Source organism: Somniosus microcephalus, chromosome 8 (assembly GCF_052327205.1).
Source record: "Somniosus microcephalus isolate GS21.2 chromosome 8, FLI_Smic_1.0, whole genome shotgun sequence".
Taxonomy (NCBI): domain Eukaryota; kingdom Metazoa; phylum Chordata; class Chondrichthyes; order Squaliformes; family Somniosidae; genus Somniosus; species Somniosus microcephalus.
Window position 1 is genome coordinate 106,506,916 of NC_140994.1, and position 25,856 is coordinate 106,532,771.

Sequence of the window (25,856 nt, forward strand, 5' to 3'; positions counted from 1 at the left end):
TCATATGGAGGAATGGTTGGAGGGATAGAAGGATGGATTGAAAGCAGAATGGATGGATGGATTGAGGGATGGACAGTGGAATGGATGGATGGAGGGGTGGATGTATTTTAGATGGTAGGTTGGATGGATTGAGGGCTGGGTGGATGAAGAGATGGATGAATAGATGGAAGTATGGATGGATGGTTGGAGGGTGGGAGGGAGGGATGGATGGATGGGTGGATGGATGGAGGGATTGATGGATGGAGGGATGGATGGAGGAATGGATGGATGGAGGGATGGAGGGATCGATAAATGGATGGATGGTGTCATGGATGGATCGATGGAAGAATGTTTGTTTGGATGAATGGCTGGAGGGATGGATGGTTGGATGGAGGGATGGCGGGGTGGAGGGATGGATGAATGGATGGATGGATGAAGGGAGCAATGGATGGATGGATGGAGGGAAGAATGGATGGATGGAGGGTGGGAGGAATGAATGGATGGATGGATGAAGGGAGCGATGGAGGGTTGGATGGAGGGAAGGATGGATGGATGGATGGATGGATGGACGGACGGACGGACGGACGGACGGAGGATGGATGTTGTGATGGACAGATGGGTGGATCGAGGGATGGAGGGGTAGAATGATTTTAGATGGAGGGATGGATGGATGGAGGGATGGATGGAGAAATGGATGGAGGGATGATGGGATGGTTTGAGGATGGATGGAGTGTTGGAGCGATAGATGGGACGGATGGATGGAGGGATGGCTTGAGAGATGGATGGAGGATTGGATGGATGTCGGGATGGAGGGATCGATGAATGGATGGATGGTGTCATGGATGGATCGATGGAAGAATGTTTGTTTGGATGAATGGCTGGAGGGATGGATGGATGGTGGGATGGATGTATGGATGGATGGACAGAGGGATTGTCGGAGGGATGGATGGAGTGATGGATGGAGGGATGGAGGAATGGATTGAGGGATGGATGGAGGAATGAATGGATGAAGCGACGAAGGAATTGATGAATGGATGGATGGAGTGATGGATGGAAGACGGATGCAAGGATGGATGAATGGTTGGAGGGATGGATGGTTGGATGGAGGGATGGATAGATTGTGGGCTGGCTGGAATGATGGAGGATGGATGGAGGGAGGGAGCAATGGATCGATGGATGCAGGGGTGGAGGGATGGATGAATGGAGGGATGGAGGGATGGATGGATTGATGGTGTTGGGAGGAATGGATGGATGGAGGGAGCAATGGATGGATGGAGGGATGGATGGATGGATGGAGGGAAGGATGGATGGATGGATGGATCAATGGATGGTGGGAGGGAGTGATTGATGGAGGGATGGTTGGATTAAAGGAGGGCTGGAGTGATGGTTGGTTGGATGGATGGATCGATGGATGGAGGGATGGATGTTGTGATGGACAGATGGATGGATTGAGAGATGGATAGCTAGATTGATTTTAGATGGAGGGATGGATGGATGGAGGGATGGATGGATGGAGGGATGGATGGAGGGATGGACAGAGGGATGGATGGAGTGATGGATGGAATGATGGATGGAGGAATGGATTGAGGGATGGATGGAGGAATGGGTGGATGAAGCACTGGAGGAATCGATGAATGGATGGATGGAGTGATGGATGAGGGATGCAAGGATGGATGAATGGTTGGAGGGATGGATGGTTGGATGGAGGGATGGATAGATTGTGGGCTGGCTGGAGTGATGGAGGATGGATGGAATAATCGATTGCTGGAGGGATGGATGGAGGGAGGGAGCGATGGATCGATGAATGGAGGGGTGGAGGGATGGATGAATGGAGGGATGGATGGATTGATGGTGTTGGGAGGAATGGATGGATGGATGGAGGGAGCAATGGATGGATGGAGGGATGGATGGAGGGAAGAATGGATGGATGGATCAATGGATGGTGGGAGGGAGGGATTGATGGAGGGATGGTTGGATTAATGGAGGGATGGAGGGATGGTTGTTGGGATGGATGGATGGATCGATGGACGGAGGGATGGATGTTGTGATGGACAGATGGATCGATCGAGAGATGGAGGGGTAGATTGATTTTAGATGGAGGGATGGATGGATGGAGTGATGGATGGATGGATGGAGGGATGGATGGTTGGATTTAGGGATGGATAAATGGATGGAGGGATGGATGGAGGGATGATGGGATGGTTTGAGGATGCATGGAGGGATGGAGCGATGGATGGGAGGGAAGGATGAATGGAGGGATGGAGCGATGGATGAATGGAGGGATTGATGGATGGAGGGATGGAGGAATGGATGGCTGGATGGGTGGAGGGTTGGATGGATGCAGGGATGGATGGATGTGTCGGGGTTTCGCAAAATTCCCCTATTTTTCCTTGAAGATTGAAAATATTGGTCCACATCGTGGATGAAGAATTGGGTGATGTGATTGTCTACAATGTTTTAAAATGTGTCTAGTACTGCAAAAGACTGCTCTGAGATGGAAAGAACGTGGACAACACCGGACTCGTGGCACTCTGTGGAAAATATTCACACACCTTAAGACAGTATTTTTATTATTAAAATTGTTCCCTGGAGTTTGGGCAATCACAAAAGGTTTTAAAATAGCCACAGAAAGTATTGGCCAAGAACAATGGGGCTTGAAAAAAAGCAGCTCGAGTTGTTTGTGAAAAAGTGGGAGGATACAGTGGCAGTCAAAGACCTGCCAATCAAAGGGAGGTTCCCTTCAGAAGCACTTGAAGATGCTTATTGACATAAGTCCAAAGATGTGCGAGTTAGGTTAATTGGCTATGATAAATTGACCCTTAGTGTTAGGGGGATTAAATACGTGGGGTTACGGGGATAGGGTGGGATATGTGTTGGTGTCGGGGTTATGGGGATTGGGTTGGATATGTGTCGGTGCAGGCTCGATGGGCCGAAATGGCCTCTATCTGCACTGTAGGGTTTCTGTGATTCTGTGATTCTGTGTGATTAGCCCACTTGAGACTAACCGCAGGACAATCGATTGAAACTGCTTCTGTTTACACAGCCATTCAAAGCACTCACAGACAATGAGATACTGAAACCATGGGACGGATTTTTATGCAACAGCTTAGGAATTGAATGGGTTTTTGAAGCACCCATCATTCTGGACAATTGGGCGGTTGCATTCCCTTTTGTTTTAGCCCATGTGAGCTCTGGGTGTGGGCGGGAACATTTTGGCCCCACAGTGCAGACACATTAACCCATTCCAACCACTTTGAATCAACCAATCATCAGCGTTTCTCTTGTGTATTGGAACTTTGGGCGCAAATTTTGCAGACAGACTTTTCCAGGTATAAAGATAGCTCCTGAGCAGCTATCTCTCTCTTAGCTCTTACTTCGCTGGACCCCAGGTGAGCAGGTTTCTGACTCCTCAGCAAGGCAACCTAGTTAGGGGGTGGTAATTAAGGGGAAATTGCTAAGATTGTTTAATCAACATTGCAGCCATTTAATCCCTCGTTTTTGCCATCTGCCTTCCCCCATTTAAGCAATTTTTACTGTAATTACTGTGTTCGTGTGGTATAGTTTGATTTTTGATGATAGTTTCTTTTAGTTAATAACGCTTGATTTTTCTCTCATCCAGACCATTTGTCCATTTTAATATCATTAATTATAAGTCCTTCAGTCAGAACTGGAAGGTGGGGTAGCGATTCGAAACCGCTGTTTGAAAATTGGTTTATTGGAAATTGGTTTACAGTGTAGCAGCAGGCTGCCTGACCAGGTGAATTACCGTAAACCAGGTAAAAGGTTGGAATTGGTCAGAGTGCAGGCAAAGGCTGCAAGACCAGGTAAATTACCTTAAACTAGTTAATAGATGCCCCCCTTACAGGTGGATGGATGGATGGATGAAGGGATGGATGAGTGGATGGAAGTATGGATGGATGGGTGGATGGAATATATGGATGGAGAAATGAAGGTATGGATCGAGGAATGGATGGCTGGATGGATGGAGGGATGCATGGATGGAGGAATAAATGGTTGGATTGAAGGATGGAAGGATTGTGGGATGGCTGGATGGATGGAAGATGGATGGAGTGATGGATGGATGGAGGAGGGATGGATGGAGAGATGGATGGAGGGAGCAATGGATGGGTGGATTGATGGTGAGATGGATGGAGCGATGGGTGGCAGGATGGAAGGAGTGAGGGAGGGAGTGTGGGAGGGATGGAAGAATGGAGGGATGGATGGATGGATTCAGGGATGGGTGGATTGAGGGATGGAGAAAGGGATGTATGTAGGGATGGCGGGAGGGATGGAGTGAGGGATGATGGGATAGACGGAGGGATAGATGGATGGATGGAGGGATGGAGGGATGGTGGGATGGATTGAGGGATGGATGGATGGAAGAATGGTTGTAAGGAGCGATGGAGGCAGGGATGAATGGATGAATGCAGGGATGGATGGATGGAGTGATGGATGAATGGATGGATAGAGGGATGGATGGAGGGATGGAGGGATTGATTGAGGGATGTATGAAAGGATGGATGGTCTGATGGAGGGATGGAGGCAAGGATGGATGTATGGATGGCTGGAGGGATGGATGGATGGAGTGATGGAGGGCGAGATGGAAGGATGGATGGAGGATTGGATTGATGGATGGAGGGAATGATGGAGAGATGTATGGATGGATCAAGGGATGTATCGTTGGGTGGATGGAGTGATGGATAGATGGATGGTTAGAGGGATTGACGAACGGATGAAGGGATGGATGGATTTTAGATGGAGAAATGGATAGATGGAGGCTTGGAAGTCTGGATGGATGGAGGGATGGATGGAGGGATGGAGGGATGGAGGGAGGGAGGTATGTAGTGATGGCAGGAGGGATGGAGTGAGGGATGGTGGGATAGATGGATGGATGGAGGGATGGATGGAAGGTTGGATGGAGGGATGGAGGGATGGAGGGATGGATTGAGTGATAGATGGATGGAAGAATGGTTGGAAGGAGCGATGGAGGCAAAGATGGATGTATGGATGTATGGATGGAGTGATGGATGAATGGATGGATGGAGGGATGGATGGAGGGATTGATTGTGGGATGGATGGATGGTTGGATGGTCAGATGGAGTGATGGAGGCAAGGATGGATGGATGCATGGAGGGATGGATGGATGGAGTGATGGAGGGAGAGATGGAAGGATGAACGGAGGATTGGATTGATTGCTGGATGGAGGGAATGATGGAAGGATGTATGGATGGATCGAGGGATGTATCATTGGATGAATGGAGTGATGGATGGATGGTTGGAGGGATGGATGAATGGATGGATGGATGGAAGGATGGATGAATGGATGGAGGGATGGATGGAGGGCTGAATCGAAGGCTGGAGGAATGGAATGAGGGATAGATTGAGGGCTTGATGGATGGAGGGATGGACGGAGAGATGGATGAATGGAGGGATGGAGGGATGGTTGGATGAATGGAGGGATGGATGGATGGATGGAGTGATGGATGGATGGAATGGTTGGAGGGAGGGATGGATGGATGGATAGATGGATGGGGGGCTGGTTGGATGGATGGTGTGGTGGATGGATGGATGGAGGGATAGATGTAGGGATGGATGGAGGGATGGACGAATGGATGGATGGAGGGATGGAGTGATGGATGGATGGATAGAGGGTTGGAAGGGTGGATGGATGGAGGGGTTAATGGATGGATGGATGAAAGGTGGAGGGATGTAGGGATGGATTGAGGGATGGAGGGAGGGATGAATGGATGGATGGAGTGATGGTTGGATGGATGGATGGATGGATGGATAGATGGATGGAGGGAGGGGTGGATGGACGGAATCATTGGAGGGATGGATGGATGGATTAATTCAGGGATGAATGGCAGTAGAGATGGTGAGACGGATGTATGTAGTGATGGAGGAAGCGATGTAAGGAGGGTTGGATGGATGGATGGAGGGATTGATGGATGGATGGTGCGATGGATGTAGTATTGGACGTAGCGGTGGAGGGATGGGTTGAGGGAATGGAGGGATGGTTGTCTGAATGGAGAGATGGATGGATGGCTGGAGGGCTGGATGAATAGATGGATTGATGGACGGAGGGATGGATGAAGGGAGGGATGGTGGGATGTATGGAGGGTTGGATTGATGGATGGATGGAGGTAATAATGGATGGATAGATGGAGGGAGGGATGGAGAGAGGGATAGAGGGATAGATGGTGGGATTAATGGATGGAGGGAGTGATGATGGAGTGATGGATGTAGAGATGGAGGGATGGCATGAGGGATGGATGGAGAGATGGGTGGATGGAGCACAGGAGGAATGAATGAATGGATGGATGGAGCGATCAATGGATGGTTGGAGGGATGGCTGGTTGGATGGAGAGATGGTTGGATTGAAGTATGGCTGGAGGGATGGAGGATGGATGGAGTGATTGATAGATGGAGGGATGGATGGATTGGCGAATGGATGGAAGGATGGATGGATGGATGGATTGATGGAGGGATGGATGGATAGAAGGAGGAAGTGATGAATGGATGGATGGAGAGATGTAGGGATTGATGGTAGGATGGATGGAAGGATGGAGGGATGGATGGATGGAGGGATGAATGGATGGAGGAATAGAGGGATGGTGGGATGGAGCAATGGATGGCTGGATGGATGGAGGGGTGGATGGATGGTGGGATGAATGGATGGGCGTAGGGATGGATGGAGGGATGGATGGAAGGAGGGTGAAGGTATTGATCGAGGGATCGTTGGTTGTAGGGCTGGATGGAATAATGATTGGATGGATGGATGGATGGATGTATTGATGGATGTTGGAATGGATGGATGGCTGGTTGGATGGATGGAAGGATCGAAGAAGGGGGGATGGAGGGATGGATGGATGGATGGAGAGATGGGTGGATGGATGGGTGGAGGGATGGACAGAGGGATGGATGAAGGGAGGGATGGAGGGATGGATGGAGGAATGGATGGATGGAAGGGTGACGGTATGGGTTGATGAATGGATGGAACGAGTGATGGATGGAAGGATGGAGTGATGGATGGATGGATTGAGGGATGGCTGGAGCGATGGATGGAGGGAACGATGGATGGATGGAGGGATGGATGGATTGATGGATTGATGGATTAATGGAAGGATGGATGGATGGATGAATGGATTGATGAAGGATGGAGGGATGGAGGAATGGAAGGATGGAGGAATGGAGGAATGGAGGGATGGAGGGATGGAGGGGTGGTTGGCTGCATGGATGGAGGGAGGGATGGATGGATGGAGGAATGGAGGGATGGAGGAATGGAGGGATGGAGGGGTGGTTGGCTGCATGGATGGAGGGATGGATGGATGGAGGGATGGATGGATGGATGGACATAGGGATGGATGGAAGGATGGAGGGATGAGGAATGGATAGATGGAGGGATGAATTTATTGATCGAGGGATGGTTGGATGGAGGGCTGGATGGAATAATGGGCGGTTGGATGGAGGGGTGGATGGAAGAATTGATGGGTGAATGGATGAAGGGATGGATGGATGGATGGCGGGATGGAGGCAAGGATGGATGGATGGAGGCATGGATTGATGAAGGAATGTATGGATGGATGGAAGGATGGATGGAGGGTTGTAGGGATTGATGGATAGATGGAAGGATGGATTGATGGGCAGATGGAGGGATGAATGGAATTTAGAAGGAGTGATGGATGGATGGATGGATGGATGAAGGGAGGTATGGATGGAGGGATGGACGGATGGAGGGCAGGATGGAGGGAGGGATGAAAGGATGGATGGAGGGATGGTTGGATGAATGGAGGGATGGATGGATAGATGGATGTTTGGAGGGATGGATAGATGGTTGGAGTGGTGTTTGGATTGCGGGATGGCTGGAGGTATGGAAGATGGATGGGGTGATGGATGGATGGAGGAATGGTTTGATGGATAGATGGATGGAGGTGGGATGGATGGATGGATGGAATGGTTGGAAGGAGGGAAGTATGGAGGGAGGGATGGATGGATGGATGGATGGATAGATGGATGGAGGGCTGGATGAATGGAGTGGTGGAGGGTACGGTGGAATCAGGGATGGATGGCTGGAGGGATGGAGAGAGGGATGTATGTAGTGTTGGAGGGAGTGATGGTGGGATGGACGGAGGTATAGATGGATGGATGGAGTGTTGGATGGAGTGGTTGAGGTAAGGATGGAGGGATGGATTGAGGGATTGATGGAGGGAAGGGTGGTTGGAGCGAATGAGGGATAGATGAATGGATGCATGGAGGAATGGATGGATGGATGGATGCATGGATGCATGGATTGATGGATGGAGGGATGAATGGTTGGATGGAGGATGGATGGATTGAGGGGTGTCTGGAGGGATGGAGGCTGGATGGAGTGATTGATAGATGGAGGGATGGATGGTGGGTTGGATGGAGGGATGGATGAAGGGAACGGTGCATGGATGGAGTGATGGACGAATTGATGGATGGAGGGATGGATTGTGGGATGGCTGGAGGGTTGGAGGATGGATGTAGTGATTAATGGATGGAGGGATGAATGGATGGGTGGAGGGGTGGAAGAAAGGATGGATGGATGTAGTGATGGAGGGAGATATGGATGGATGGATGGAAGGATGGATGGATGTTTGAAGGATGTTAGGCGGAATGGATGGAGGGATGGATTGAGGGATGGAGGGGTGGATGGATTTTAGATGTGGGTTGGATGGATTGAGGGATGGAGGGATGGATGAATGGATGGAAGCATGGATGGATGGATGGGTGGATTGATGGATAGAGGGATGGATGGTGTCATGGATGGAATGATGGATGGTGGATGCTTGTATGGATGAATGGTTGGAGGCATGGATGGTTGGATGGAGGGATTGTCAGAGGGATGGATGGATGGATGAAGGAATGGATTGACGGATGGATGGAGGAATGGATGGATGAAGGGATGGAGGAATCGATGAATGGATGGATGGAGTGATGGATGGGTGGATGGATGAGGGATGCAACGATGAATGAATGGTTGGAGGAATGGATGGTTGGATGGAGGGATGGATGGATTGTGGGCTGGCTGGAGGGATGGAGAATGGATGGAATAATGGGTTGCTGGAGGGTTGGATGGAGGGAGGGAGCAATGGATGGATGGATGGAGTGTTGGAGGGATGGATGAATGGAGGGATGGAGGGTGGCAGGGATGGATGGAGGTATGGATGGAGGGAGCGATGGATGGATGGATGGATGGATGGAGGGAATGATGGCTGGATGGATGGATGGATGAATGGATGTTGGGATGGATGGATGGATGTATAGATAGATCAATGGATGGAGAGATGGATGTTGTGATGGACGGATGGGTGGATGGAGGGATGATGTGATGGTTTGAGGATGGGTGGAGAGATGGATGGCTGTAGGGATCGAGGGATGAATGGATGAAGGGAAGGATGGATAGAGGGGTAGAGCGATGGATGGCTGGAGGATGGAGGGTTGGATGGCTGGATGAAAAGTTGGATGAATGATTGGAAGTATGGTTGGAAGTATGGATGGATTGGTTGATGGAATGGATGGATGGAGAGATGAAGGTATGGATCGAGGAATGGATGGCTGGATGGATGGAGGGATGGATGGCTGGATGGATGGAAGAAAGGTTTGATGGATGGTGGAATGGATGGATGTAGTGATGGAGGGAGATATGAATGGATGAATGGATGGAAGGATGGATGGATGGGTGGATGCAGGGATGGCTGGAGTGCCGAATGGATGGAGGGATGGATGGATGGAGGGATGGATGGAGCGATGGAGGTATGGATTGAGGTATGGACGGAGGAATGGATGGATGGAGGGATGGAGGGATCGACGAATGGATGGATGGATCGATGGAGGGATGCATGGATGGATGAAAGGTTGCAGGGATGGATGGATTGTGCGATGGCTGGAGGGATGGAGGATGGATGGAGTGATGGATCGATGGAGGGATGGATGGATGGAGGGATGGAAGAATTGATTAAGGGATGGATGGATGGTTGGATGGTCGGGTGGAGGGATGGAGGCAAAGATGAATGGATGGATGGGGTGATGGATGCATGGAGTGATGGGGGAGGGATGGAGGATGGATGGATGGATGGAGGGATGGAAGAATTGATTGAGGGATGGATGGATGGTTGGATGGTTGGATGGAGGGATGGAGGGATGGAGGGAAGGATGAATGGATGGATGGGGTGATGGATGGATGGAGTGATGGAGGGAGAGATGGAAGGTTGGTCGGAGGATTGGATTGATGGAAGGATGGAGGGATGTATGGATGTATCAAGTGATGTATCATTGCATGGATGGAGTGATGGATGGCTAGTTGGAGGGATGGATGAATGGATGAAGGGGTGGATAGATTTTACATGTAGGGATGGATGGAGGGTTGGAGGGCTGGGTGGATGGAGGGATGGAGGGATGGAGGGATGGAGGGATGGATGAATGGATGGTTGGGTGGATGGTTGGATGGATGGCTGGAGTGATGGACTGAGGGATGGATTGAGGGAGGGATGGAGGGATGGAGGGAAGGTTGGAGGGAGGGATGGAGGGAGGGATGAATGGTTGTATGAAGGGATGGTTGGATGAATGGAGATATGGATGGATGGAGGGAATGATGGAGGGATGTATGGATAAATCGAGGGATGTATCGTTGGATGGACGGAGTGATGGATTGATAGATGGTTGGAGGAATGGATGGATTTTAGATTTTAGATGGAGGGATGGATGGATGGAGGGTTGGAAGGCTGGGTGGATGAAGGGATGGAGGGATGGATGGTAGGGTGGATGGATGGATGGAGGGATGGAGGGATGGAGGGATGGATTGAGGGATGGATTGAGAGATTGATGGATGGAGGGAGGCATGAATGGATGGATGGAGGGATAGTTGGATGAATGGAGGGATGGATGTATGGATGGATGTTTGGAGTGATGGATAGCTGGTTGGAGGGATGTTTGGATTGCGGGATGGCTGGAGGGTTGGAGGATGGAATGAATGGTTGGAGGGAGGGGGATGGAGGGAGAGATGGATGGATGTAGGGATCGAGGGATGGATGAATGAATGGATGAAGGGTAGGATGGACAGAGGGATAGAGCGATGGATGGATGGAGGGATGGATGGATGGAAGGATGGAGGGATGGATGGCTGAATGGATGGAGGGTTGGAAGGATGCAGGGATGGATGGATGGATGAAGAGTTGGATGAATGGTTGGACGTATGGATGAGTGGGCTGATGGAATGGATGGATGGAGAGATGAAGGTAGTGATCGAGGAATGGATGGCTGGCTGGATGGAGGGATGGATGGATGGATGAATGGATGGATGAAGGGTTGGATGGATGGATGGAGGGATGGAAGAAATGTTGGATGGATGGTGAAATGGATGGAAGTAGTGATGGAGGGAGTTATGGATGGATGAATGGATGGAAGTATGGATGGATGGATGCAGGGATGGCTGGAGGGGTGAATGGATGGAGGGATGAATGGATGGATAGAGGGATGGATGGAGTGATGGAGGTATGGTTTGAGGTATGGATGGATGAATGGATGGATGGAGGTATGGAGGGATCGACGAATGGATGGATGGAGTGATGGATGGATCGATGGAGGGATGCATGGATGCATGAATGGTTGGAAGGGTGGATGGATGGAGGGATGGATGGAGTGATGGAGGTATGGTTTGAGGTATGGATGGAGGAATGGATAGATTGTGGGATGGCTGGAAGGGTGGAGGATGGATGAAGTGATGGATGGATGGAGGTATGGATGGAGTGATGGAGGTATGGTTTGAGGTATGGATGAGGAATGGATAGATTGTGGGATGGCTGGAGGGATGGAGGATGGATGAAGTGATGGATGGATGGAGGGATGGATGGAGTGATGGATGGATGGAGTGATGGGGGGATGCAGGGATGGCTGGAGGGGTGAATGGATGGAGGGATGAATGGATGGATAGAGGGATGGATGGAGTGATGGAGGTATGGTTTGAGGTATGGATGGATGAATGGATGGATGGAGGTATGGAGGGATCGACGAATGGATGGATGGAGTGATGGATGGATCGATGGAGGGATGCATGGACGCATGAATGGTTGGAAGGATGGATGAAGTGATGGATGGATGGAGGGATGGATGGAGTGATGGAGGTATGGATTTGAGGTATGGATGGAGGAATGGATAGATTGTGGGATGGCTGGAGGGATGGAGGATGGATGAAGTGATGGATGGATGGAGGGATGGATGAGGGGATGGATGGATGGAGTGATGGGGATGGAGGGAGAGATGGAAGGATGGACAGAGGATTGGGTTGATGGATGGATGGAGGGAATGACGGAGGGATGTATGGATGAATCGAGGGATGTATCATTGCATGGATGGAGTGGTGGATGGATGGTTGGAGGGATGGATGAATGGATGAAGGGGTGGATGGATTTTACATGTGTGGATGGATGGATGGAGGGTTGGAGGGCTGGATAGATGGAGGGATGGATGGATGGCTGGAGGGATGGAGTGATGGATTGAGGGATGGATGGAGGGATGGAGGGAGGGATGAATGAAGGGATGGTTGGATGAATGGAGATATGGATGGATGGAGGGATGGATGGAGGGAATGATGGAGTGATGTATGGATAGATCGAGGGATGAATTGTTGTGATGGCTTGGAGGGATGGATGGATGAAGGGATTGATGGATTTTTGATGGAGGGATGGATGCATGGAGGTTTGGAAGGGATGGAGGGGTGGATAGACGGATGGTAGGGTGGATGGATGGATGGAGAGATGGATGAATGGATGGAGGGATGGATGGAGGGATGGATGGATAGATCGAGGGATGAATTGTTGTGATGGCTTGGAGGGATGGATGGATGAAGGGATTGATGGATTTTTGATGGAGGGATGGATGCATGGAGGTTTGGAAGGGATGGAGGGGTGGATAGACAGATGGTAGGGTGGATGGATGGATGGAGAGATGGATGAATGGATGGAGGGATGGATGGAGGGATGGATGGAGGGATGGATGGAGGGATGGATTGAGGGATGGATTGAGGGATGGATTGAGGGATTGATGGATGGAGGGATGGAGGGAGGCATGAATGGATGGATGGAGGGATGGTTGGATGAATGGAGGGATGGATGTATGGATGGATGTTTGGAGGGATGGATAGATGGTTGGAGGGATGTTTGGATTGTGGGATGGCTGGAGGGTTGGAGGATGGAATGAATGGTTGGGGGGAGGGGGATGGAGGGAGGGAGGGATGGATGGATGGATGGATAGATGGATGGAGGGATGGATGGATCGAGGTATGAATGTATTGATCGAGGGATGGTTGGATGGAGGGCTGGATGTTGGAATGGATGCATGGCTGTTTGGATGGATGGAGGGTTGTAGGGATTGATGGATAGATGGAAGAATGGATGGATGGTTGGATGGAGGGAAGAATGGAATTTAGACAAAGTGATGGATGGATGGAAGGATGGATGGAGGGATCGATGAAGGGAGGGATGGATGGAGGGATGGATGGATGGATGGATGGAGGTGGGTGGATGGATGGATGGAGGGATGGACGGAGGAATGGGTGAAGGGAGGGATGGAGGAATGGATGGATGGAGGGATGAAGGTATGGATCTATGAATGGATGGGTTGAGGGATGGATGGATGAAGGGATGGATGGATGGAGGGATGGAAGAATGGAGGAATGGATGGTTGGATAGAGAGATGGATGGATTGAGGGATGGCTGGAGGGATGGAGGAATGGAGGGATGGAGGGGTGGTTGGCTGCATGGATGGAGGGATGGATGGATGGAGGGATGGATGGATGGATGGATGGACATAGGGATGGTGGTTGGCTGCATGGATGGAGGGATGGATGGATGGAGGGATGGATGGATGGATGGATGGACATAGGGATGGATGGAAGGATGGAGGGATGAGGAATGGATAGATGGAGGGATGAATTTATTGATCGAGGGATGGTTGGATGGAGGGCTGGATGGAATAATGGGTGGTTGGATGGAGGGGTGGATGGAAGAATTGGATTGATGAAGGAATGTATGGATGGATGGAGGGTTGTAGGGATTGATGGATAGATGGAAGGATGGATTGATGGGCAGATGTAGGGATGAATGGAATTTAGAAGGAGTGATGGATGGATGGATGGATGGATGAAGGGAGGTATGGATGGAGGGATGGACGGATGGAGGGCAGGATGGAGGGAGGGATGAAAGGATGGATGGAGGGATGGTTGGATGAATGGAGGGATGGATGGATGGAGGGCAGGATGGAGGGAGGGATGAAAGGATGGATGGAGGGATGGTTGGATGAATGGAGGGATGGATGGATAGATGGATGTTTGGAGGGATGGATAGATGGTTGGAGTGGTGTTTGGATTGCGGGATGGCTGGAGGTATGGAAGATGGATGGAGTGATGGATGGATGGAGGAATGGTTTGATGGATAGATGGATGGAGGTGGGATGGATGGATGGATGGAATGGTTGGAAGGAGGGAGGTATGGAGGGAGGGATGGATGGATGGATGGATGGATAGATGGATGGAGGGCTGGATGAATGGAGTGGTGGAGGGTACGGTGGAATCAGGGATGGATGGCTGGAGGGATGGAGAGAGGGATGTATGTAGTGTTGGAGGGAGTGATGGTGGGATGGACGGAGGTATAGATGGATGGATGGAGTGTTGGATGGAGTGGTTGAGGTAAGGATGGAGGGATGGATTGAGGGATTGATGGAGGGAAGGGTGGTTGGAGCGAATGAGGGATAGATGAATGGATGCATGGAGGAATGGATGGATGGATGCATGGATGCATGGATGGATGGATGGATGGATGGAGGGATGAATGTTTGGATGGAGGATGGATGGATTGAGGGGTGTCTGGAGGGATGGAGGCTGGATGGAGTGATTGATAGATGGAGGGATGGATGGTGGATTGGATGGAGGGATGGAGGCTGGATGGAGTGATTGATAGATGGAGGGATGGATGGTGGGTTGGATGGAGGGATGGATGGAGGGAACGGTGCATGGATGGAGTGATGGAAGAATTGATGGATGGAGGGATGGATTGTGGGATGGCTGGAGGGTTGGAGGATGGATGTAGTGATTAATGGATGGAGGGATGAATGGATGGGTGGAGGGGTGGAAGAAAGGATGGATGGATGTAGTGATGGAGGGAGATATGGATGGATGGATGGAAGGATGGATGGATGTTTGAAGGATGTTAGGCGGAATGGATGGAGGGATGGATTGAGGGATGGAGGGGTGGATGGATTTTAGATGTGGGTTGGATGGATTGAGGGATGGAGGGATGGATGAATGGATGGAAGTATGGATGGATGGATGGGTGGATTGATGGATAGAGAGATGGATGGAGGAATGGATGGATGGAGGGATGGAGGGATCGATGAATGGATGGATGGTGTCATGGATGGAATGATGGATGGTGGATGCTTGTATGGATGAATGGTTGGAGGCATGGATGGTTGGATGGAGGGAGGGATGGATGGATGGATGGTTGGATGGAGGGATTGTCAGAGGGATGGACAGAGGGATGGATGGATGGATGGAGGAATGGATTGACGGATGGATGGAGGAATGGTTGGTGAAGGGATGGAGGAATCGATGAATTGATGGATGGAGTGATGGATGGGTGGATGGATGAGGGATGCAACGATGAATGAATGGTTGGAGGAATGGATGGTTGGATGGAGGGATGGATGGATTGTGGGCTGGCTGGAGGGATGGAGAATGGATGGAATAATGGGTTGCTGGAGGGTTGGATGGAGGGAGGGAGCAATGGATGGATGGATGGAGTGTTGGAGGGATGGATGAATGGAGGGATGGAGGGATGGGGGGTGGCAGGGATGGATGGAGGTATGGATGGAGGGAGCGATGGATGGATGGATGGATGGATGGAGGGAATGATGGCTGGCTGGATGGATGGATGGATGAATGGATGTTGGGATGGATGGATGGATGTATAGATAGATCAATGGATGGAGAGATGGATGTTGTGATGGACGGATGGGTGGATGGAGGGATGATGTGATGGTTTGAGGATGGGTGGAGAGATGGATGGCTGTAGGGATCGAGGGATGAATGGATGAAGGGAAGGATGGATAGAGGGATAGAGCGATGGATGGCTGGAGGGATGGAGGGTTGGATGGCTGGATGAAAAGTTGGATGAATGATTGGAAGTATGGTTGGAAGTATGGATGGATTGGTTGATGGAATGGATGGATGGAGAGATGAAGGTATGGATCGAGGAATGGATGGCTGGATGGATGGAGGGATGGATGGCTGGATGGATGGAAGAAAGGTTTGATGGATGGTGGAATGGATGGATGTAGTGATGGAGGGAGATATGAATGGATGAATGGATGGAAGGATGGATGGATGGGTGGATGCAGGGATGGCTGGAGTGCCGAATGGATGGAGGGATGGATGGATGGAGGGATGGATGGAGTGATGGAGGTATGGATTGAGGTATGGACGGAGGAATGGATTGATGGAGGGATGGAGGGATCGACGAATGGATGGATGGATCGATGGAGGGATGCATGGATGGATGAAAGGTTGCAGGGATGGATGGATTGTGCGATGGCTGGAGGGATGGAGGATGGATGGAGTGATGGATCGATGGAGGGATGGATGGATGGAGGGATGGAAGAATTGATTAAGGGATGGATGGATGGTTGGATGGTCGGGTGGAGGGATGGAGGCAAAGATGAATGGATGGATGGGGTGATGGATGCATGGAGTGATGGGGGAGGGATGGAGGATGGATGGATGGATGGAGGGATGGAAGAATTGATTGAGGGATGGATGGATGGTTGAATGGTTGGATGGAGGGATGGAGGCAAGGATGAATGGATGGATGGGGTGATGGATGGATGGAGTGATGGAGGGAGAGATGGAAGGTTGGTTGGAGGATTGGATTGATGGAAGGATGGAGGGATGTATGGATGTATCAAGTGATGTATCATTGCATGGATGGAGTGATGGATGGCTAGTTGGAGGGATGGATGAATGGATGAAGGGGTGGATAGATTTTACATGTAGGGATGGATGGAGGGTTGGAGGGCTGGGTGGATGGAGGGATGGAGGGATGGAGGGATGAATGAATGGATGGTTGGGTGGATGGTTGGATGGATGGCTGGAGTGATGGACTGAGGGATGGATTGAGGGATGGATGGAGGGATGGATGGAGGGATGGATGGAGGGATGGAGGGAAGGTTGGAGGGAGGGATGGAGGGAGGGATGAATGGTTGTATGAAGGGATGGTTGGATGAATGGAGATATGGATGGATGGAGGGAATGATGGAGGGATGTATGGATAAATCGAGGGATGTATCGTTGGATGGACGGAGTGATGGATTGATAGATGGTTGGAGGAATGGATGGATTTTAGATTTTAGATGGAGGGATGGATGGATGGAGGGTTGGAAGGCTGGGTGGATGAAGGGATGGAGGGATGGATGGTAGGGTGGATGGATGGATGGAGGGATGGAGGGATGGATTGAGGGATGGATTGAGAGATTGATGGATGGATGGAGGGATAGTTGGATGAATGGAGGGATGGATGTATGGATGGATGTTTGGAGTGATGGATAGCTGGTTGGAGGGATGTTTGGATTGCGGGATGGCTGGAGGGTTGGAGGATGGAATGAATGGTTGGAGGGAGGGGGATGGAGGGAGAGATGGATGGATGTAGGGATCGAGGGATGGATGAATGAATGGATGAAGGGTAGGATGGACAGAGGGATAGAGCGATGGATGGATGGAGGGATGGATGGATGGAAGGATGGAGGGATGGATGGCTGAATGGATGGAGGGTTGGAAGGATGCAGGGATGGATGGATGGATGAAGAGTTGGATGAATGGTTGGACGTATGGATGAGTGGGCTGATGGAATGGATGGATGGAGAGATGAAGGTAGTGATCGAGGAATGGATGGCTGGCTGGATGGAGGGATGGATGGATGGATGAATGGATGGATGAAGGGTTGGATGGATGGATGGAGGGATGGAAGAAATGTTGGATGGATGGTGAAATGGATGGAAGTAGTGATGGAGGGAGTTATGGATGGATGAATGGATGGAAGTATGGATGGATGGATGCAGGGATGGCTGGAGGGGTGAATGGATGGAGGGATGAATGGATGGATAGAGGGATGGATGGAGTGATGGAGGTATGGTTTGAGGTATGGATGGATGAATGGATGGATGGAGGTATGGAGGGATCGACGAATGGATGGATGGAGTGATGGATGGATCGATGGAGGGATGCGTGGATGCATGAATGGTTGGAAGGATGGATGGATGGAGGGATGGATGGAGTGATGGAGGTATGGTTTGAGGTATGGATGGAGGAATGGATAGATTGTGGGATGGCTGGAGGGGTGGAGGATGGATGAAGTGATGGATGGATGGAGGTATGGATGGAGTGATGGAGGTGTGGTTTGAGGTATGGATGGAGGAATGGATAGATTGTTGGATGGCTGGAGGGATGGAGGATGGATGAAGTGATGGATGGATGGAGGGATGGATGGAGTGATGGATGGATGGAGTGATGGGGGGATGCAGGGATGGCTGGAGGGGTGAATGGATGGAGGGATGAATGGATGGATAGAGAGATGGATGGAGTGATGGAGGTATGGTTTGAGGTATGGATGGATGAATGGATGGATGGAGGTATGGAGGGATCGACGAATGGATGGATGGAGTGATGGATGGATCGATGGAGGGATGCATGGACGCATGAATGGTTGGAAGGATGGATGAAGTGATGGATGGAGGGATGGATGGAGTGATGGAGGTATGGATTTGAGGTATGGATGGAGGAATGGATAGATTGTGGGATGGCTGGAGGGATGGAGGATGGATGAAGTGATGGATGGATGGAGGGATGGATGAGGGGATGGATGGATGGAGTGATGGGGATGGAGGGAGAGATGGAAGGATGGACAGAGGATTGGGTTGATGGATGGATGGAGGGAATGACGGAGGGATGTATGGATGAATCGAGGGATGTATCATTGCATGGATGGAGTGGTGGATGGATGGTTGGAGGGATGGATGAATGGATGAAGGGGTGGATGGATTTTACATGTGTGGATGGATGGATGGAGGGATGGATGGATGGCTGGAGGGATGGAGTGATGGATTGAGGGATGGATGGGGGGATGGAGGGAGGGATGAATGAAGGGATGGTTGGATGAATGGAGATATGGATGGATGGAGGGATGGATGGAGGGAATGATGGAGTGATGTATGGATAGATCGAGGGATGAATTGTTGTGATGGCTTGGAGGGATGGATGGATGAAGGGATTGATGGATTTTTGATGGAGGGATGGATGCATGGAGGTTTGGAAGGGATGGAGGGGTGGATGGACGGATGGTAGGGTGGATGGATGGATGGAGAGATGGATGAATGGATGGAGGGATGGATGGAGGGATGGATGGAGGGATGGATGGAGGGATGGATTGAGGGATGGATTGAGGGATGGATTGAGGGATTGATGGATGGAGGGATGGAGGGAGGCATGAATGGATGGATGGAGGGATGGTTGGATGAATGGAGGGATGGATGTATGGATGGATGTTTGGAGGGATGGATAGATGGTTGGAGGGATGTTTGGATTGTGGGATGGCTGGAGGGTTGGAGGATGGAATGAATGGTTGGGGGGAGGGGGATGAGGGAGGGAGGGATAGATGGATGGAGGGATGGATGGATGGAGGGGTGGAGGGAATGATGGATTCAGGGATGGATGGCTGGAGTGATGGAGAGAGGGATGCATGTAGTGTTGGAGGAAGGAATAGTGGGATAGACGGCGGTATAGATGGATGGATGGAGTGTTGGATGGAGTGATTGAGGTAGGGATGGAGGGATGGATTGAGGGATGGATGGATGGATGGAGGGAAGGGCGGATGGAGCGAAGGAGGGATGGAGGAATGAATGGTTGGATGGAGGGATGGATGGATGGATTGAACGATGTCTGGAAGGATGGAGGATGAATGGAGTTATTGATAGATGGAGGGATGGATGCTGGATTGGATGGAGGGATGGATGGAGGTTATGGTGGATGGATGGAGGGATTGATGGATGGATGGATTGTGGGATGGCTGGAGGGATGGAGGATGGATGAAGTGATTGTTGGATGGAAGGATTAATGGATGGATGGAGGGATGGAGGCAAAGTGCGAGGGATGGATGGATGGATAGATGGTTAAATGGATGGAGGGATGGATAGTTGAATGGATGATTGGACGGATGTTGGATGGATGGATGGATGGAGAAAGTGTGACGAGTGGCACTGGGTGAACCCAACTGCAGGAAGGCAAACTCAGGCAGAGGATAGGTTGCAAACACAAAGAGAGACTTTACTAGAAACAAACAAAATAACAACAGCACAGATACAGGCTAGCAGGCCAGCAAGAGGATCACAAGGCAGTGTGAAACTCAAGACTGAGCACCGGACATAAAACTAAGCACCACTTAAATAGCAGGCATATAACCATACACAGGTGAGTGCGATTAGGAAGAAAGAAGGAAATAATTAAGAGTTCTTGGTGCCCTCTGGTGGCGAGGCAAGGCAGAACCTGGGTCATTCCTGACAGAAGGGGATGTATGTAGGGATGCCGGGTGGGATGAAGGGAGGGGTGGTGGGATGGACGGAGGGATAGATGGACGGATGGAGGGACGGATGGAGGGCTGGAGGGATGGATTGAGGGATGGATGGAAGGATGGATAGAGGGTTGGATGGATGGTTGGAGGGAATGATGGAGAGATATATGGATGGATTGAGGGTTGTATCGGTGGATGGATGGTGTGATGGATGGATGTAGGGATGGATGGATGGAGGGATGGATGGAGGTATGGAGGGATAGATATAGGGATGAATGGAGGGATGGATGGATGGAGTGATGGAGGGAAAGATGGAAGGATGGATGGAGAGTTGGATGGATGGATGGAGGGAATGATGGAGAGATATATGGATGGATTGAGGGTTGTATCAGTGGATGGATGGATGTAGGGATGGATGGATGGATGGATGGAGGGATGGATGGAGGGATGGAGGGATAGATATAGGGATGGATGGAGGGATGGACGAATGGATGGATTGAGGGATGGAGTGATGGATGGACTTTATTTGGAGGGATGGATGGATGGAGGGTTGGAAGGACAGATGGATGGAGGGATGGAGGGATGAATGGATGGATGGATGAATGGATGGAGGGATGTAGGGAGGGATTGAGGGATGGAGGGAGGGATGAATGGATGGATGGAGTGATGGATGGATGGAAGGAGGGATAGATGGAAGGATGGATGGATGTTTGGGTGGTTGGATGGAGGGATGGATGGATGGACGGAATATATGTAGGGATGGATGGAGGGATGGAGGGAGGGATGGAGGAATGGATGGATCGAGGTATGAAGGTATTGATCGAGGGATGGTTGGATGGAGGGCTGGATGGAATAATGAATGGATGGATGGAGGGATGGATGGAAGAATGGATGGATGAAGGGATGAAGGATGGATGGATGACAGGATGGAGGCAAGGTTGGATGGATGGAGGCATGGATTGAAGGATGGATTGATGGATGGATGGATGGATGAAGGGATGGATGGATGGCGGGTTGGAGGCAAGGATGGGTGGATGGAGGCATGGATTGATGGGTGGATGGTGGGATGAATGGAATTCAGATGGAGTGATGGATGGGTAGATGGAAGGATGGATGGAGGGAGGTATGGAGGAGTGGATGGAGGGATGGAGCGATGAATGGATTTTAGAGGGAGGGATGGATGGAGGGTTGGAAGGATGGATGGATGGAGGGATGGAGGGATGAAGTGATGTAGGGGTGGATTGAGGGATGGAGGGATGGAGGGAAGGATAATGGATGTTTGGATGGATGGATGGCGGGTTGGAGGCAAGGATGGATGGATGGAGGCATGGATTGATGGGTGGATGGAGGGATGAATGGAATTCAGATGGAGTGATGGATGGGTGGATGGAAGGATGGATGGAGGGAGGTATGGAGGAGTGGATGGAGGGATGGAGTGATGAATGGATTTTAGAGGGAGGGATGGATGGAGGGTTGGAAGGATGGATGGATGGAGGGATGGAGGGATGAATGGATGGAGGGATGTAGGGGTGGATTGAGGGATGGAGGGATGGAGGGAAGGATGAATGGATGTTTGGATGGATGGATGGACGGAATGGATGTAGGGATGGGTGGAGGGATGGAGAGAGGGATGGAGGAATGGATGGATCGAGGTATGAATGTATTGATCGAGGGATGGTTGGATGGAGGGCTGGATGTTGGAATGGATGCATGGCTGTTTGGATGGATGGAGGGTTGTAGGGATTGATGGATAGATGGAAGAATGGATGGATGGTTGGATGGAGGGAAGAATGGAATTTAGACGAAGTGTTGGATGGATGGAAGGATGGATGGAGGGATCGATGAAGGGAGGGATGGATGGAGGGATGGATGGATGGATGGAGGTGGGTGGATGGATGGATGGAGGGATGGATGGAGGAATGGGTGAAGGGAGGGATAGAGGAATGGATGGATGGAGGGATGAAGGTATGGATCTATGAATGGATGGGTTGAGGGATGGATGGATGAAGGGATGGATGGATGGAGGGATGGAAGAATGGAGGAATGGATGGTTGGATAGAGAGATGGATGGATTGAGGGATGGCTGGAGGGATGGAGGATGGATGGAGTGATTGATAGATGGAGGGATGGATGGAGGGAACGATGGATGAATGCAGGGATGGATGGATTGATGGAAGAATGGAAGGATGAAAGGATGGATGGATGGATTGATGGAAGGATGGAGGAATGGATGGATGGAGGGATGGATGGATGGTGAGATGTAGGGATTGATGGATGGATGGAAGGATAGTGGGATGGAGGGAGGAATGGAGGGATGGATGGAGGGATGGAGGAATGGATAGATGGAGGGATGAAGGTATTGATTGAGGGATGGTTGGATGGAGGGCTGGATGGAATAATGGAAGGATGGATGTAGGGATGGATGGATGAATTGATGGGTGAATAGATGAAGGGATGGATGGATGGGCGGATGGCGGGTTGGAGGCAAGGATGGATGGATGGAGGCATGGATTGATGAAGGAATGTTTGGATGGATGGATAGTTGGATTGATGGATGGTGGAATGGATGGATGGAGGAAGGGAGTTATGGAGGGATGGATGGAGGGATGGATGGATGGAGAGATGGATGTAAGGATGGATGGAAGGATGTAATGATGGATTGATGGATGGATGGAGGGATTGAGGTAATAATGGATAGAAGAATAAAGGGAGGAATGGAGAGATGAATAGAGGGATGTACAGAGCGATAGATGAATGGATGGAGAGATAAATGGATTGCTGGATATAGGGGTGGAGGAATGGATTGAGGGATGGATGGAGGGATGGGTGAATGGAGGGTAGGAAGGATGGATGGATGGATGGATGGAGGGATGGATGGTTGGATGGAGAGATGGAAGAATTGAGGGATGGCTGCAGGGATGGAGGATGGATGGAGTGATGGAGGGAGAGATAGAAGGATGGATGGAGAGTTGGATGGAAGGATGGATGGAGGGAATGATGGAGGGATGTATGGGTGGATCGAAGGATGGATGGATGGATGGATGGATGGATAGATGAATGGATGGATGGAGTGGTCGATGGATGAATGAAGGGATGCTTGGATAGATGAATGGTTGGAGGGATGGATGGATTTTGGGATGGCTGGATGGATGGAGGGATGGATGGATGGAAGGATGGAGGGATGGATGGATGGAGGGGTGGATGGAGGGATGAATGGATGGATGGATAAAGGGGTGGATGGAGCGATGGATGGATTGGGTGAGGGAGGGAGTGAGGGAGGGAGGGATGGATGGATGGGTGGATAGATAGATAGATGGAGGGATAGATGGAAGGATGGAGGGAGGGATGTATTTAGGGATGGCAGGAGGGATGGAGGGAGGGATGTTCAGATGGATGGAGGGATAGGTGGATGGATGGAGGGATGGATGGAGGCATGAATGGTGGGATTGATGAATGGATTGAGGGATGGAGGGATGGAAGGAGGGATGGAGGGATGGATGGAGGGAATGATGGAGGAATGTAAGGAGAGATCGAGGGATGGATCAGTGGATGGATGGATGGATGGATGGATGGAGGGATTGATTGAGGGATGGATAGCGGAATGGATGGATGGAGGGATAAATGAATGGATGGATGGAGTGCTGGATGGATGTATGAAGGGATGCATGGATAGATGGATTGTTGGAGGGATGGGTGGAATGTGGGATGGCTGGATGGATGGAGGGATGGATTGAAGGATGAATGAAGGTTTGGATGAAGGGATGGATGGGGAGGGAGGGATGAGTGAGGGAGGGAGGGATGGATGGATGGGTAGATTGATAGATGGATGGAGGGATAGAAACATAGAAACATAGAAGATAGGAGCAGGAGTAGGCCATTCGGCCGCTCGAGCCTGCTCCACTATTCAATGAGATCATGGCTGATCATCCAAATTCAGTACCCTGTTCCTGCCTTCTCTCCATATCCCTTGATCCCTTTAGCCTTAAGAAATATATCCAACTCCTTCTTGAATACATTCAATGAATTTGCCTCTACTGCCTTCTTTGGTAGAGAATTCCACAGGTTCAGCACTCGCTGGGTGAAAAAATTCCTCCTCATCTCTGTCCTAAATGCTTTACCCCTTATCCTTAGACTGTGACCCCTGGTTCTGGACTCCCTGACCATCGGGAACATCCTTCCTGCATCTAGTTTGTCTAGTCCTGTTAGAATTTTATAAGTTTCAATGAGATCCCCTCTCATTCTTCTAAACTCCAGTGAGTACAAGCCCAGTCGACCATCATACGTCATTCCTGCCATCCCAGGTATTAGCCTGGTGAATCTTTGCTGCACTCCTTCCATGGCAAGAACATCCTTCCTCAGATAAGGCGACCAAAACTGCACACAATACTCAAGATGTGGTCCCACCAAGGCCTTGTACAAGTGCAGCAAGACATCCTTGTTCCTGCACTCAAACCCTCTCGCTACAAAGGCCAATATACCATTTGCCTTCTTAACCGCCTGCTGCACCTGCATGCTTACCTTCAGCGACTGGTGCACAAGGACACCCAGGTCTCATTGCACTTCCCCTTCTCCCAATCTATTGCCATTCAGATAATAATCTGCCTTCCTGTTTTTGACACCACCAAACCTCACATTTATCCACGTTATATTGCATCTGCCATGCTTCTGCCCAATCACCCAACCTGTCCAAATCATACTGGAGTTTCTCGGCATCCTCCTCACAGCACACATGCCCACCCAGCTTTTTGTCACCTGCAAAGTTGGAGAGATTAAATCAAGTTCCCTCATCCAGATCATTAATATATATTGTGAATAGCTGGGGTCCAAGGACCGATCCCTGCAGTACCCCACAAGTCACTGCCTGCCACTTGGAAAAAGACCCGTTTATTCCAACTCTTTGCTTTCTGTCTGCCAACCAGTTCTCTGTCCAAGTCAATACCTTGCCCCCAATCCCATCTGCCTTCACTTTACACGCTAATCTCTTATGCGGGACCTTATCAAAAGCCTTTTGAAAGTCCAAATACACCACATCCACTGGTTCTCCCTTATCTATTTTACCAGTTACATCCTCAAAACATTCAAGCTCGATTTACCATTTTGTAAATCCATGTTGACTTTGTCTGATCCTGTCACTTTTTTCCAAGTGCTCTGCTATTACATCCTTTATAATGGACTCCAGCATTTTCCCCACTATCGATGTCACGCTTACCGGTCTGTAATTCCCTGTTTCCTCTCTACCACCTTTTT

At 50.4% G+C, this 25,856-nt stretch overlaps 1 protein-coding gene across 1 annotated transcript; it reads right to left on the reverse strand.

Moving 5' to 3' along the window:
- LOC147113743 (uncharacterized) lies at window positions 1-25,718 on the reverse strand. Its single transcript, XM_085996160.1, is given in 10 exon segments — window positions 1-187; window positions 1,039-1,162; window positions 4,027-4,276; window positions 4,279-4,629; window positions 4,631-5,088; window positions 5,191-5,322; window positions 5,517-5,766; window positions 9,584-9,853; window positions 9,855-10,374; window positions 25,675-25,718. Coding segments are annotated over 10 exon segments (2,586 nt in total).
- Window positions 25,719-25,856: the final 138 nt, after the last annotated feature.